Source organism: Sapajus apella, unplaced genomic scaffold (assembly GCF_009761245.1).
Source record: "Sapajus apella isolate SASKATOON/1434 unplaced genomic scaffold, GSC_monkey_1.0 scaffold175, whole genome shotgun sequence".
NCBI lineage: Eukaryota > Metazoa > Chordata > Mammalia > Primates > Cebidae > Sapajus > Sapajus apella.
The window spans coordinates 1,550,204-1,564,403 of NW_022437115.1; the positions used below are offsets into that span (position 1 = coordinate 1,550,204).

Here is a 14,200-nt window from a genome sequence, read left to right on the forward strand (position 1 = left end):
GAGCACTGTGTGTGAGACCAAGAGGGAACTAGAGGGCCCTGGACCATCCAGACCCCGGTCCTCCACTGGCCTCAAGAGAAGGGGAGTCCCTGTCCGCTTCTTGCTCTGTTCTGGCCACCCCAAACCAAAGACTGCACTGGTCCCCAAGGTGAAGTCTCCCCCTGCCTCTCTGGTTGAGTAAGGAGTGAAGCCAGCTTTGAGCCCGTCCCTTTCCAGCTCCAGCCGTGACAGACCCCAGATCTGGTGGAAGGGGGCTGGCCACACTGGGATCTCTGGGTGGGGCCGTCTGGGCAGGCCTGGGGTCTGAGATGGGATTTCTGGACCTAACAATGGAGCTCAGGAGCTCCAGCAAGTTGTGCTCTGCAGGGAGCCCAGGTCAGGTTCAGAGAGGAGCTGCCAGGGATCCTGCAACACCCGCCCCACCACTGCTCTCCTCCAGCCCCCAGTTCTAGCACCTTGGTCCAAGAGAGACTTCCTTTGAGAAACCCAGTGGCCCTCCCTTTTCTGCCACCTCTAAAGCTCTGCTCAAAGCATCTTTGTTTGAGGCTGGTCCTGTAAAGCCACAGCCCCGCCTTGGTCCTGTTAATTACTCCCTGGCTAAGCCTTGCTCTCTCCTGGACCTTTAAGACCCTAAGCCCCTCCCCCAACTCCAGTCAGCAGGGAGGGCACCAGGCTGTGAGGGTGAGAGCAGGCCAGGGGCTGTGGGGGCAGGCAGGGGCAGCAGGTGGGTATTGATGCGGGAGGGGAGTTAGGATGGGAGAGGGGGAGGATGGGGAGAGGGTGAAAATGGGGGAGGGGGAGAATGAGGGAGGGGGTGGGCTGGAGGAGGGGAGTGAGGATGGGGGAGGGGTAAGGATGAAGGAGGGGTGAGGATGAGGGAGGAGGTGAGGATGGCGAAGGGGTGAGGATGGGGGAAGGGGGAGGATGGGAGGGGGTGAGGATGGAAGGGGGTGAAGCTAGAAGGGGGTGAGGATGGGAAGAGGTAAGGATGGATGGGGGTGAGGATGGAAGAGGGTGAGGAAGAGGGAAGGGGTGAGGATAAAGGAGGAGGATGAAGATGGGGGAGGGGGTGAGGATGAGGGAGGGGGTTAGGCTCTAGGGCTTCTGTTGAGGCCAAGGATGCCCAAATTTCTGGTGGTGAGTGTTGCATACTTGGCCAGAGGTGGTCACCTGGGGCCTGGGCAGAAAGAAGGGTATAAAGCCTGGACCACCAGGATAAGTCCAAGACCCACCAGGAGGTGAAGGACCACAGAGCGGGTGAGGAGGTGGGGTGGGGATTGATGCCCCTGGGCCAGGACGCTCCTCTCTTCTCCCTGCTGGCTCCAGACCAGCGTCCATGTCCTGGGCAGTGCCACCCTTACCTAGCCCAGCTCTGAAGACAAAATGAGGGTGGCTTCCTGTCTCCAGGTCCTGCTCCTTTTGGTGCCGGGTGAGTGGAGACAGGGACTGGGGGTGAGGGTGAGGGCTGCAGACACCTTGGGTCCCAGGCCTACCATCTCGCCACTCTCTGGGCTGGGCTCCCTGAAGCACTCTTGGGCTTTCTAATCTCCATTCCAAGGGCTCAGTCCTCTCTGCCACTGACGTTGGCCTCCCCACACCTCTAAGTGCTTGTCGATGTCCTGGTAGCATGTCCTGACCCCTTGCACCTTCACAGTGCTTTGGGGAGGGTTAAATAAAGTAACAGATGGCATGAAAGCTGGGCACAAGGTCAGGGCAATGTATATGTTTCACCCCCCTTCCTAATCTCTGGCCTCCCCTCCAATCCCGTTGACACTAAATCCATAACCTGGTCCCTTCCCTGCTTCCTCCTCCAGGATCTGCTGGGACTCCGGGAAGGAAGTCTGCAGGTGAGGAAGCCTCGGAGTCCACCCGAGTCAGCCTTCCTGGACCTCGGCCCATGCTTCCCTGCCCACACCTGCCTCCCAGGCCCCGGTCCTCGGCCAACTCTCGCCACCCCTGGTCCTTTTTGCAGCCTGCGGGCAGCCCCGCGTGTCCAGTCGGATCGTGGGGGGCCGGGATGCCCAGGATGGAGAGTGGCCGTGGCAGGCGAGCATCCAGCATCGTGGGGCACATGTGTGCGGGGGGTCGCTCATCGCGCCCCAGTGGGTGCTGACAGCGGCGCACTGCTTCCTCAGGTCAGCGCTCACCGACAGCCCAGGCGGGGTGTGTAAGGAAGGCAAGGCCCTCGGAGGGCAGGGCGTGGCCTGGCAGAAGCCCTGGGCTCGATGCGGGCTGGTAGAGGTCGAGGACCCAGTGCTGGAAGTAGCCCCCCACTCCTGTCCTGCAGGAGGGCACTGCCAGCTGAGTACCGCGTGCGCCTAGGAGCGCTGCGTCTGGGGCCCACCTCGCCCCGCACGCTCTCAGTACCTGTTCGACGGGTGCTGCTGCCCCCGGACTACTCTGAGGATGGGGCCCGCGGCGACCTGGCACTGCTGCAGCTGTGTCGTCCAGTGCCCCTGAGCACCCGCGTCCAGCCCGTCTGCCTGCCCATTCCCAGCGCCCGCCTGCTGCCTGGCACAATGTGCTGGGTCACAGGCTGGGGCAGCCTCCACCCAGGAGGTAAGGCAGGACAGTGGGGCATGGAGGCATCAAGGAGCCCCCACCTCCTCCTCCATCTGACTGGAAATCCCAGCCCCTCGCTGCCCCAATCCAGGACCCAGCGCAGCTTCTAGGAACCCAACCCTCCTCACTCAGAGCTCAGCTTCTCCTGCTGACCCCTGCTCCATGCCTTCCTCTCAGAGGTTCCTCCTCTTTCTCCAGTGCCCCTCCCAGAGTGGCGACCGCTGCAGAAAGTAAGGGTGCCACTGCTGGACTCTCGCACCTGCGACCGCCTCTACCACGTGGGCGCTGACATGTCCCGGGCCGAGCGCATTGTGCTGCCTGGGAGCCTGTGTGCCGGCTACCCCCAGGGCCACAAGGACGCCTGCCAGGTGGCACCCTGCCTCCCTAGCCTCCAGACTCCCATCCCTGTGCTTAGCACCCTACCTCCCTAAAATCCAGGACCCAGGATATACCAACTCAGGCTCAAGGTTGTGGCCCCCAACCCAGAGGCACCACCCTAGGGGTTTGGAGCCCGGAGAACAACTCTGAAGTCACGGGAGGACTGGGATCTAAGTGCCTCTTTCTCCTGCAGGGTGATTCTGGAGGACCTCTGACCTGCCTGCAGGCTGGGAGCTGGGTCCTGGTAGGCGTGGTGAGCTGGGGCAAGGGTTGTGCCCTGCCCAACCGTCCAGGTGTCTACACCAACGTGGCCACATACAGCCCCTGGATTCGGGCTCATGTAAGCATCTAATGCTGGCCCGTGAGGCTGACCTGGAGCCAGCTGCTGGGGTCCCTCAGCCTCCTCGTTCATCGGAGACCCTCCCATACCCCAGATCCCTTCTGCCTTGAGGCCAAGATGCCTAATAAAGCTAAAGGCCACCCCACTCCCCTGCCCACCACCTCCTGCTTCCTCTCCTTTTTGGGGCTCATCAGATCTGACTCCACCAACCCTCATCCAGGGATCTGCCATGCGTCCCAGGGGTCACACTTCTTGCTCCCTTCCTGGCTTGTATTTAGTTTTCTCAGCCCTAGCCAGGGCTGGGAGCAAGGCACGCAGCAGTGGGCAAACCAGTTGCTACCCATCTGGCCGGTGTGCCCATCTTTTTCTGGAGAAAGTCAGATTGACAGCATGACAGAGATTTGACACCAGGGAGATGCTCCACAGCTGGCTTTGAAGACAGGGGACCACATCCTGTGAGCAGCCTCTAGGAGCTGAGAGCAGCCCCTGCCAATAGCCGGCAGGGAATTGGAGCCCTCAGCCGCAAGGCACTGGATTCTGGCAGCACCCCAAAGGAGTTGGGAAGTGAGTTCTTCCCCAGCCTCCAGATAAGAGCCCCGCCGGCCAATCCCTTCATTTCAACCTAATGAGACCCTTGGCAGATAACCTAGCTGAGCCACCCGGACTCCTGACCTACAAAATAAAGACGTGTTTTAAGCTGCTCCATTTGTGCTGATTTATTATACGGCAATAAAAACTAATATAGATTTTGCCCCACTGTGATGGAGGTGTCTCAGTGGAAAGGTGGGCTGGCCAGTGTGGTCACCTCCCCACGTAATCCAAGACGCTGGGCACTTGGCATCACACCCTCAGCCCAGGAGGGGTCAGGAGCCCCCAGGCAGGGCCAGATTCTGTTCTCATTGTGTCTGGCCACCATGCACTCCCAGGGTGGGCCTGGAGCCCCGGCCAACCCACACACACCTATACCTGAACACCAACAGCTACCCAAATGCAGGTCCTTGCTGACCATTGAGGTCCCCTTCCAGCCTGGTATCTGGCATCCTGTCCTCTCTCTGCCAGGTCCTTGTCCCCAGAGCCAGGAACGCCCATTTCAATAGATTGAGGTCAGTTTCCACAGCTACAGAAGGAAAAAGAAACTGAACAAAACCTGGAAAATTCCAAGTCTATTCTGGAGCTGACAGGGACAGTCGGCAGAAGGGAAGAGAAGACAGGGGAAGGCCAACTTCAAAGGTGCAGCCCCTTGAGGCCCAAGCACAGGCCTGAGCCTCGCCTCCCTCCCCTTTTCTCCTGGGGAGCCAGGGAAATGGGTTATACTAGATAGCAAAGCTGGGCCAGGCCAGGTGGGGCAGGGAGGGTGCTGAAGGCTGCTCGGTCCCCTAGGTAGAGAACAGGCTATGCTGCAGCAGAGCCTGGCCACTGTTGGTGGGGTCATCAGGGACCAGGTGCGCAGGACAACAGGGTATGACTATGGCAGGACAGCCTACAAAAGACTGCAGGCCCAACTAAGGAGGCAGGGGAACTGGCGCTGGGCAGGGGAGGGAGGATCATCAACGAGAAGAAATCATGACCCTTCATCAAGCCCTCACCAGACACGTGCAGAAGGAGGGCTTTATTACATCAGCTCATTAAATTCCCACAAGAGGCTCTGTGAGGTGGTTTGTCCCCATTTGTCAGATGAGAAAATCAAGTCCCAAAAGTCACAGTGCCGGTAAGCTTGGTAGACTGGGACTCCAGTCCAGGCAGTCTGATTCCGGGAGAGGAAGAGGTGCTCTGCTCTCTCCACTTCCTCCCACTCCAACAGGGCAGTCTCCCTGCACCCCTCCACTCGGCCTGTTCCTGGCATGGTAGCCTGTGGTGCCAGTCGAGTGGCAGCTCTTCTCAGCCCCATGCAACTGACCCCACAGGATGGGGCCTGTTTCCCTCTCTGTAATCTGAACTGATAACATGGGCTGCATTCTCAGGGATGTGTGGACACTTTTCGGGCCTGCTGGGAGATGTCCTGTATGGCCATATTTCGTAATTGGAGGTCACCTTAGGATGTGGTTATTTTAGGCCAGGTGTGGTGGCTACTTTGGGAGGTTGAGGCAGGAGGATTGCTGGAGCTCAGTTCGAGACCAACTTGGGCAACATGGGGAAAGCCCATCTCTACAAAAACTCTAAAAATTAGCTAGATGTGCTGATGCATGCCTGTAGTCCCAGCTTCTCGTGGGACTGAGGAGAGAGGATTATTTGAGCCCAGGAGGCGGAGGCTGCAGTGAGCCAGTATCAGGCTATTGCACTCCAATCTGGGTGAGAGTGAGACCCTGTCTCCAAAAAAAAGAATGTGGCTATTTTCAAACAGCATGAACCTTATAGGTGCCTTGTGAGTGCCTAGGTACACATTTTAAGATAGAGTTGCTCTGGTTGTTTTATTAAACCAGAGGCCTGGTAAGCAGAGGTTCCTAAAACTCTCAAACCAAAATCACGATCATCAACACAGAAGACTTCTGTGACCAACTGTGGTGGCAGTTTTCCCCACACACACTAAGCACTGGACACCACCGGGGTGTCCTCTGATTCAATTCCAAATCTGCCCAGAGCCAGCGTCAGGTCCCACAGGCGGGGCTCAGACGACTGCCTCCCCATCCCCTAGTCACAAATTTAGGCTCTGGAACTTCTGACCAACTGGCTTCAGATTGGCATTCCCTTGACTCTCCTCTTAGGGTTCAATTAATTTGTTGGAGTGACTCACAGAACTCGGGGAAACACGCTCACTGGTTTATCATAAAGGATGTTACAAACGATATGGATGAAGGGATGTGTAGGGCGAGGTGTTGGGGAGAGGCACGGAGCCCCCATTCCTCCCTGCCGTGTCACCCTACGGGAACCCACAGGAGTGGAGCTATCCAGAAACTCTCTAAACCCTGTCCCATAGAGCTTTTATGTAAGCTTCAGGACGACAGCATTCCTTTTCCCAGGAAGAGGGCAGGACCCTTTCTGGGGAGAGTCTTAAGACTTCCAATCAGAAAGGCCCACAGAAGATCAGCGTCCTGCCTTGGGCAAGTGAAAGGAGGGCTAAAGAGAGACCGTTCCCCAAGGTCTAACACACCCTAAAGACACTAGGGCCTTCTCCATCATAACACCACATGCGGTCTGGGATGGGATGTGAAGGGGATAAAAGGTAGACAGGAGAGAGCAGAAGACAGACTGCAAGGCAGTCTCTGACTGAAGTCTGAGAGGTAGGGAGGTGAAGGCCAGTAAGGAAAGGATTCCAGGAGGACCTTCCCGTGCAGAGAAACAGGTGCAGCTGGCCAGTTTCTCCCCACCACTGGACACTCCCATTCCTTGTTAAGGCCCTTAAGGAGAACCTGGACCCCACAAGACCACATTTCCAAAAGTAACTGGAGACCCCAGGCTAGGCCAGCAATTGGCCCTGCTCCCCAAAAATCCCTCCTGACCCCATTCCTACCGCAAGAGGTACCACTGCACTGAACGACTGGATGGCCTGTCATCTCCTCGTGTAGTTAACCCACAGCGGGGACAGTGCTGTGGTGTGTGGAGACCACCTCTGGGGGCAAGGACTTGTGTTGTGCTGGGTCCAGGTGACCTCTGACAGCAGACAGGCACCATTCACCGCAGCAGCTGGGGAACTGTGACTGCTCACCCAGCATCAGCGTATGCCTGCGATGGTTGCTGTATGCATGGGCTGATGTGCAGGCATACTCCCTAACGTCCCAAGGGCTCCACACTGTGTATCCTCGTTTGATGGGAACACCAGGTGTAGGCCCCAGGCCTTGCCGGTAGGAGCTGGGGTTTGAACCCAGGTGATCTGCTCTCTGGGGGACAGGCCCTATGGTTGGTGGACATCCTGAGGTGGGGCATCAGCTGTGACTGCCACCCACAGGCAAGGTGTCCATGCCCTGGTCTGTGCCAATGACGCCTGGACGGAGTAGGGATCCAGGCGTCTCCCTGTGGAGACGGCCACTCCTGTACCTACACCCCTTGACTTCTGGGTGGGCTGCTAGGCTGCAGAGAACTTCCTGGCCCTCACCGTCCATACCTTCCCTTCGCTCTCCCGCCTCACAAGCACAGGATTTCAAGTTGCCAGTTCTAGGTACATAAAGACGCTGGGATTATTTAATTGGAGACAGTCTCACTCTGTTGTCCAGGCTGGTGTATAGTTCCAAGATCTCAGCTCACTGCAACCTGCACCTCCAGGTTCAAGCAATCCTCCTGCCTCAGCCTCCCAAGTACCTGCGAGCACAGGCATGCATCACCACACCCAGCTAATTTTTTTTTTTTTGTATTTTTAGTGGAGACAGGGTTTCACCTTGCTGGCCAAGCTAGTCTTGAACTTCTGGGCTAAAGTGATCCACCCACCTCAGCCTCCCAAAGTGCTGGGATTACAGAGGTGAGCCACCTCCCCCAGCCAGACACTGAGATTAAGAAGGAAATCTTTTCAGTCTAGCCTAGAGCTCTTACCAACAATCACCTGTCCAACGCCTCATGACTCAAGTCATGGAGCAAAGGCAGGTTCTGCAGGGTCTGGGATGCTGAGGACCCTGGGAGCAGGAATATGGGCTGCAGTGAAATGCAGTGAGGGCAGTCACACTAGGGAAGGGACTTCGGACGACTCCCGAGGGAGGAGCCACAAAAGTAACAACTAGAATTACAGTTTAGAAAACATCCATGCAGCGCCAATACTTGCCGAAGTTCTACACAGTTCACAAACTGTTTCTCTCCTATCTAGAAGAGGAGGAAACCGGGCTTTGTTGAGGCTAACGGCCCATGGCCGCAGTCAGCAGCGGGGCCCAGGGCTGCTCCTTAGCCACTCTAGATGCCCAGGCAGCAGCGGCACTTCCACGTTCCGCCCACTCTCATCAGCCCTCAAAGGGCAGCTCCGAGGACTGCAGCGCGGTGGGGTCCAAGGCCACCCTCTGGTTCTTCTCTCGAACACCACCTCCGACACCCGCCCAGCAACGACCCAGCTTCTGGTGTCTCTCCGCAGGGGAGTGGTCAACTGGGGGGCGGGCCCTCGCTCTCGTGTAAATGCAACTTGGGGCGATGCAGGACAGTATCCAGCACCTAAGCAAGGGCGCCTGGAAGGAGCGGCCAGCCAGGAAAATCAAGTCTCCAGGCCTTTTCAGAGACGAAATGCAGCCAGGCGGGAAGGCCGACTGGCGCCCCGGGCTCCTGGTGCGAGAGGCTGCCCCTTACCTCCTGAGGAGAGCGGTCACCAACCCTTCCCGTGCCTCCTCTTTTAATCGAGGGAGTTCGCCCCTAAGTCCAACAGCAACCCCAAGGGCTCCTCACAGGTCATAAGCCTCTCTGAGCCGCGACCTTCCTAGCATCCAGCCCAATGCAAGGAACGGGGCGACTGTCCCCACCACGGCGGCCAGAGAGGGCCCAAAATGGAGAGCCTGCCCAAGATGGGTCCCACGAATGCCCCGCGACAAGGAAGCCCCGGGCTCGCTCTGACCACGCCTGGGGCCCACGGGACCGCACCACACCACGGAGAAAACCTCGCCCCCGCCACGCCCGAGACGGCGCCACCGCCTCCTACAACCAACCTCAGCGCCGAGATGGCGGCCGCACGCCCCTCGGCACGGCCCGCTTCCGGATCACTTAAAATGGCGGCGGCACAAGTCGGGGCAGCACAAGGCGGGGCTGCGCCAGGGAAGGCGGGACGGCGCGGGGCATGCCGGGCCGCGCGCGGGCTGCCGGGAACGGGGCGGAGCGCGGCCGCGCCGGCGCGTCGAGGTGAGAGGCAGCCGCCGAGATGGTGAGCGGGCGTGGGGGAGGGGCGGCCGGGCCGGGCCGGGGGCGGCGGGGGGCGGCTGGGCCGCGTCAGGGGCCGGGGCTTTGCCCTCACGCCGGCCCGCCGCCCCCAGGACGTGTTCCTTATGATCCGGCGCCACAAGACCACCATCTTCACGGACGCCAAGGAGTCCAGCACGGTGTTCGAGCTGAAGCGCATCGTCGAGGGCATCCTCAAACGGCCGCCCGACGAGCAGCGGCTGTACAAGGTGGGTCCCGCGGGCGGGCACACGGGAGAGGGTGCCCGGCGCGGGGCTGACGGCGACGCTGTTCGCGATGTAAACAGTGGCGGCCGGCGACGCCTGCGGGCGCCCGAGCCGCGGGGCCGGGACATCCGTTGTGCGGGTGAAGCGCGAGCAGCGCTCGCCGCGGGGATCTCCGGTCCAGGGGCGAAAGTTTAGACCTCGTGCCGGGTCTCGGGCGCCAAGGGCACCGTGGCATCCAACCCCTGCAACAGTACCGCCCGCGCCATGCAGTTGACGAAAGTGAGGTTCAGCTTGGTCGTTTAACCAGCCGAAGGTCATTGGCAGCGCCAGGGTCTGAACTGCACGCGACCCCTTAATCCCCAGCGTTCTCCGCAGGCCCAGAGGAATCACGCTGTCCCCCCGGACGCTACTGGGGGTGAAGGTTGGGGGACTCCGCTGATGCAGAGTCAGGTCGCACTCGTTTTTCACCAAGCAACCGTTTGTTATTACCTCCCGGTCTCCTGCTACTGTTCTAGAAGCCCCCCACTTTCCCCTTGCAAACAAACTGCGATTATTCAATCAGAATGGCTTGGGATTTGGGGTCTGCATTGGAGAGTCAGATGCCTCAGCCTCTGATTTATGTCTCCCAGCATCGTGAGGTTGTCGCCTAAGTGCGTTGATCAAATTCTACAGCTGGAAACTGGGAAACTGACTTTTAGCTCCAAACTCAGAGCCTCAGCTCCCATGGTCCCTAATGGCCTTTCCTCACTGATACCTACTGGGACTTAGCCAATATTAAATGACCCTGCCTCTGCATGTCCCATGTGCGACATATCTACTCAAGTAGTGCTTTATGTTCCTCATTAAAACCTTCTGGTGGCCCTACGAATTGAGAATTCTGGTAATTCCTGGTTTACAGAGGATGAAACTGCATCAAAAGGCTCAACTACCAGCTGGGTGTGGTGGCATGGTCTTGTAGTCCAGATGCTCTGAAAGTTGAGGCAAGAGAATAGCTTGAGCCCAGGAGTTCCAAGCTAGAAGGGGCTATGATGGCGCTTATGTAGGGTCTATGCCACTGCACACCTGGGCAACATAGCGAGACCCTGTCTCTTAAGTACAAAAAAAGAAAAAATGTTCAAATTCCTCGTCCAAGGTGGCAGAGCTGAGATTGAAACCCAGGTCTGCTTATTTTCAGATTAGCTAAGTGGTTCCTCAGATTTGCCTGGAGAATTTGGATAAAACCATATACTAAAGCCCCACCCCAGGAGGTTCTGATTTAGAAGTTGTTGGATATAACCCTGGAATCTGTGTATTGATAGGCATCGTGGTGGTCCTGGTCCACACTGAGGGCCCTCCTCTGACTTCCCTGTAGTTGCTGGTCAGAGGTCTTTGGGACTTGCCCCACATGGGGCCTCTCCCAAGATCCTGCTTCTCTCCTCAGGATGACCAACTCTTGGACGATGGCAAGACACTGGGCGAGTGTGGCTTCACCAGTCAAACAGCACGGCCACAGGCCCCAGCCACAGTGGGGCTGGCTTTCCGGGCAGGTGAGAGGGGCCTGGGCTGGGTGGCAGCCAAGCAGGTTGGGAGCAGCCAAAGAGGGTCATCATGGAGCCTGGAGTTGAAGCCTTCAGGACAGTGTCTTCCCCATGCCTGAAGGGCTGGCAGTATTCTTTGATAGTGTGTTTCCTCATTTGGAAAAAAAAAAAAAAAAAAAAGCAGCAAACAAATGAGATGCTTACGGAAAAGGAAGCTTATTTCCCAAAGGCAGCTCACACTTACAGGCGGCTGACTGAGTACCTGGCTCTGTGAGTCACTGTGTGTTGCTTCCACTGTCCCATCTCCTCCTCTCAGTCGCCCTGAGGGGTCTGCATACCATCATCCCTGTTTTGCAGATGAGGACGCAGGCTTGCCGGCAGTCATGTGGGGAGCCATGGTTAAGAGGCTGCCAGCCCTTGCTGGAGTCAGCATGCCATGCTCTGTGTTGTGATCACTGAATCCCTCTGCATCTGTGTGGCTGAGTTGGATTTTGCCAGTTTTCAGGTTCAGTAAAGTGAGCCTGGTGAGGTTAGGCCACCTGCTGGGACTGTCAGATCCGGAGCCTGTGCCTCCATCTGCCGTACCCCACCCCTGCCCAAGCTTTGAAACCTGGGGATTAGGAGTGCTTTACTGCTCACCAGGGCATTTTCTTCCACCCAAGAGAAAAGGAGGGGAGATTTAAAATGTTTTCTCTCTGGGAACTTGAACAGAGGTTATTATAGAGCTGTGTTTTCATAGCTGTGGACCTAGCTGCTGTGTGGATGGCTGAGAAAACTTGGATAAAGTTAGGAATTATTAATATTTTTCTGGCTTGTAAGAAAACATAGCAAGAGCTGATGAGGAAGAGTACAGTCCTAGCTCCACCTTTCAGTTCCGTAAATTCAGGCTAGGTCTCAGCCTCAGCAGCAGTATCCCCTGGCCGGCTACCTTGCCCTCCCGCCCTTCCTGGCCCCAGTGTTCCCTCGTCCTTAAAGGAGGTGAGTCCTCAGGCACCCCAGGTCTGGCCCGCTGCCAGTGCCCAACAGACAGGAAGCTTCAGAGCCTTTCTTTGGGCTCCTTCTGCCCAGATGTTGATGTTAGGAGTCAGGTGCAGAGCTGGCACAGACATACAGGTCGTGCCCTGTACAGGGGTGCATTTTTTTGTTCTGTTGTTTCTGAGACAGTCTCACTCTGTTGCCCAGGCTGCAGTGCAGTGGCATGATCTCAGTTCACTGCAGCCTCCACCTCTGGGGTTCAAGTGATACTCCTGCCTCAGCATTTTGAGTAGCTGGAACTACAGGTGTGCACCACCATGCCTAGCTAATTTTGTATTTTTAGTAGAGACGGGGTTTCGCCATGTTAGGCTGGTCTCAAACTCCTGACCTCAGTTTATTTGCCTACCCCAGCCTCCCAAAGTGCTGGGATTACAGGCCCAGGGTGCCTTTCTGAAGAGGGCAATTGAGTTGTGAGGTCTGCTTCCTGAAACGAAGCTGCAGTGCATTCTCCCAGAAGTGTACCCTAGAAGTTTGCTGTGACTTGGAAGATACTGATAGACCCATTTTGTAGATGAGAAAATCAAGACTAAGGAAGGTGACTTGTTTTTCCCCCACAACCCTTAGTGTATGGCATGGAATGTAGTGGTGGCTCTGGAGCCCAGGTCACATCATCCCTCTTGCAGATGATGGCTGTCATTGATGGGGGCCACAGTGTGGACTGCTTGTAGAAACACACTTCTGGATGCAGCGCAACCCATCATGTTGTTCCCAGGCCTTGACTGGGTGCCCCACCCTCTGCCTCCCAGTATTTATGCGCAAGGATGAGACACAGGCCTCTCCCCTCCCCCAAGCTTACCACTCAAGGAGGTAACTATCAAATTAAATGTTAAAGGGCATTGTCCAGGCTCATTGCCAAAGAATGAGGGAGGTAGTGAAGGTACAAATTGTCACAGGTTTGTGGCCTGGAAGATGCATTAGACTAAGCTGTCAGTTTCTGAACCTCGGCACAGTGGGCTTGTTGAGCTGGAGTAATGTGTGGGTTGTTTTGTGCACCATAGCACATGGAGCTGTATACCTGGCCTCTACCCACTAGATAGCACTGGAGCACCCCACCTCCCCAGTTGTGACAGCCAGAACTGTCACCAGGGATGCTAGCTTTCCCTGGGATGCCTCATCAATTGAGAACCCTGAGCCAGGTATCGATGGGTCTCCTTGCTGGAAGAAAGCACAGGAAAAAAGCTGTGAAGTGGGGTTTGTTTGCTGTGTATTGGGGTGACAGCAGGGACAACATAGGGAAGACCTTGGCCTTCCTGGAGCCAGTCAAAAGAAAGGGCAATTTGGTAAGTGCCCCCATGCCCAGGGTGTCAGGATGTCTTGACTGTTGGGGGTGGGTAGACGGGAGGTTCATCTGAGGCGGTGACCTGAGCTGGACCCTGAATGTCCAGAAGCAGCCAGCCATTCTGAGTGCTGGGACCAGCAAGTGCAAAGGCCCGAGTTAGGAAAAGAACTTAGTGTGGGAACATAGAGAGCCAGAGCCTGAGCGCGTGGGAGGTAGAGACCAAAGGCAAGGATGTGATGGTAATTTGGGGCATGATAGGAAGTCACTGGAAGGTTTTAAGCAGGGAAGGAATAGTCTAGTTTGATTTTAAATTAAGGAAAAAGGGTGTGACGGGAACAAGGAGATAGAGATATTTTGGGTGAAGAGTGATGCTGGCTGCAGATGGTCAGCCCTCAGGCTTACTATTTGGACATGGAAGATGAGGAAAGGGGCCCCAGCATGGTCAGTGGGAGGGGCTGGGAGACATTGACATGGGGCCACTGAAGCAGCTGCAACAGGGAGGTCAGGGCTGTGGAGACCAACTGTGTGGACGAGTGTTCACATGGAGATTCCCCAAAGCTGCAGATAATCACACACAAACACCAAAGCCCCAGCTTTGGTGAGGCAAGTCAGGATACCGCCCTCCAGCTCTGTTCCTTCCCTCACAGAGGACACCTTTGAGGCCCTGTGCATCGAGCCATTCTCCAGCCCGCCCGAGCTGCCTGACGTGATGAAGCCCCAGGACTCGGGAAGCAGTGCCAATGAACAAGCCGTGCAGTGAGGACCCCGAAGAGGCCCATTCCCTTCAATAAAAGAGATTTGGGAGTCTGCCTGGTTGCTGCCTCTTTTTTCCCAATCCTCCCTGGGGGGCTCCTTTTAGGGCTTGTGCTTGTCAGGTCCAGTACTGCCCTGTCTGCCAGACCCTGGGACCCTCGGTTGCCCTGAGACCCAAGCCATTCTTAGCAGTCACACCAATCATAGCCCTGAGCCAGCCTCAGTGATAAGAGATTCCAATTCTAGGCCTTTTTCCTTCCAAGTGTCCTCTACCCCATATCCTGCATGTCCACTCCCAGGGGCCTCTTTTCCAGTGTCCTGGTTTGACAGCATG

General features: G+C 56.8%; 2 protein-coding genes across 6 annotated transcripts; both read left to right on the forward strand.

The window, feature by feature from the left end:
• The first annotated feature begins 325 nt into the window (after nucleotides 1–325).
• Nucleotides 326–3,981, forward strand: PRSS33 (serine protease 33). 5 transcript variants are annotated; one of them, XM_032268021.1, is made up of 7 exons: nucleotides 326–724; nucleotides 1,327–1,429; nucleotides 1,815–1,847; nucleotides 1,973–2,135; nucleotides 2,288–2,559; nucleotides 2,761–2,930; nucleotides 3,134–3,981. In XM_032268021.1, the coding sequence occupies exons 2-7, from the start codon at nucleotides 1,384–1,386 to the stop codon at nucleotides 3,290–3,292; spliced, it is 843 nt and encodes a 280-aa protein (XP_032123912.1). In that variant the 5' UTR covers nucleotides 326–724; nucleotides 1,327–1,383; the 3' UTR covers nucleotides 3,293–3,981. The 5 variants fall into 5 exon arrangements, with proteins under 5 accessions (XP_032123912.1, XP_032123913.1, XP_032123914.1 ...); XM_032268022.1 differs by having other exon boundaries at nucleotides 326–681; XM_032268023.1 differs by having other exon boundaries at nucleotides 1,366–1,429; nucleotides 3,134–3,380.
• A 4,908-nt stretch (nucleotides 3,982–8,889) lies between these two features.
• Nucleotides 8,890–13,922, forward strand: ELOB (elongin B). Its single transcript, XM_032268026.1, has 4 exons — nucleotides 8,890–9,041; nucleotides 9,151–9,285; nucleotides 10,703–10,808; nucleotides 13,761–13,922. The coding sequence occupies exons 1-4, from the start codon at nucleotides 9,039–9,041 to the stop codon at nucleotides 13,871–13,873; spliced, it is 357 nt and encodes a 118-aa protein (XP_032123917.1). The 5' UTR covers nucleotides 8,890–9,038; the 3' UTR covers nucleotides 13,874–13,922.
• Nucleotides 13,923–14,200: the final 278 nt, after the last annotated feature.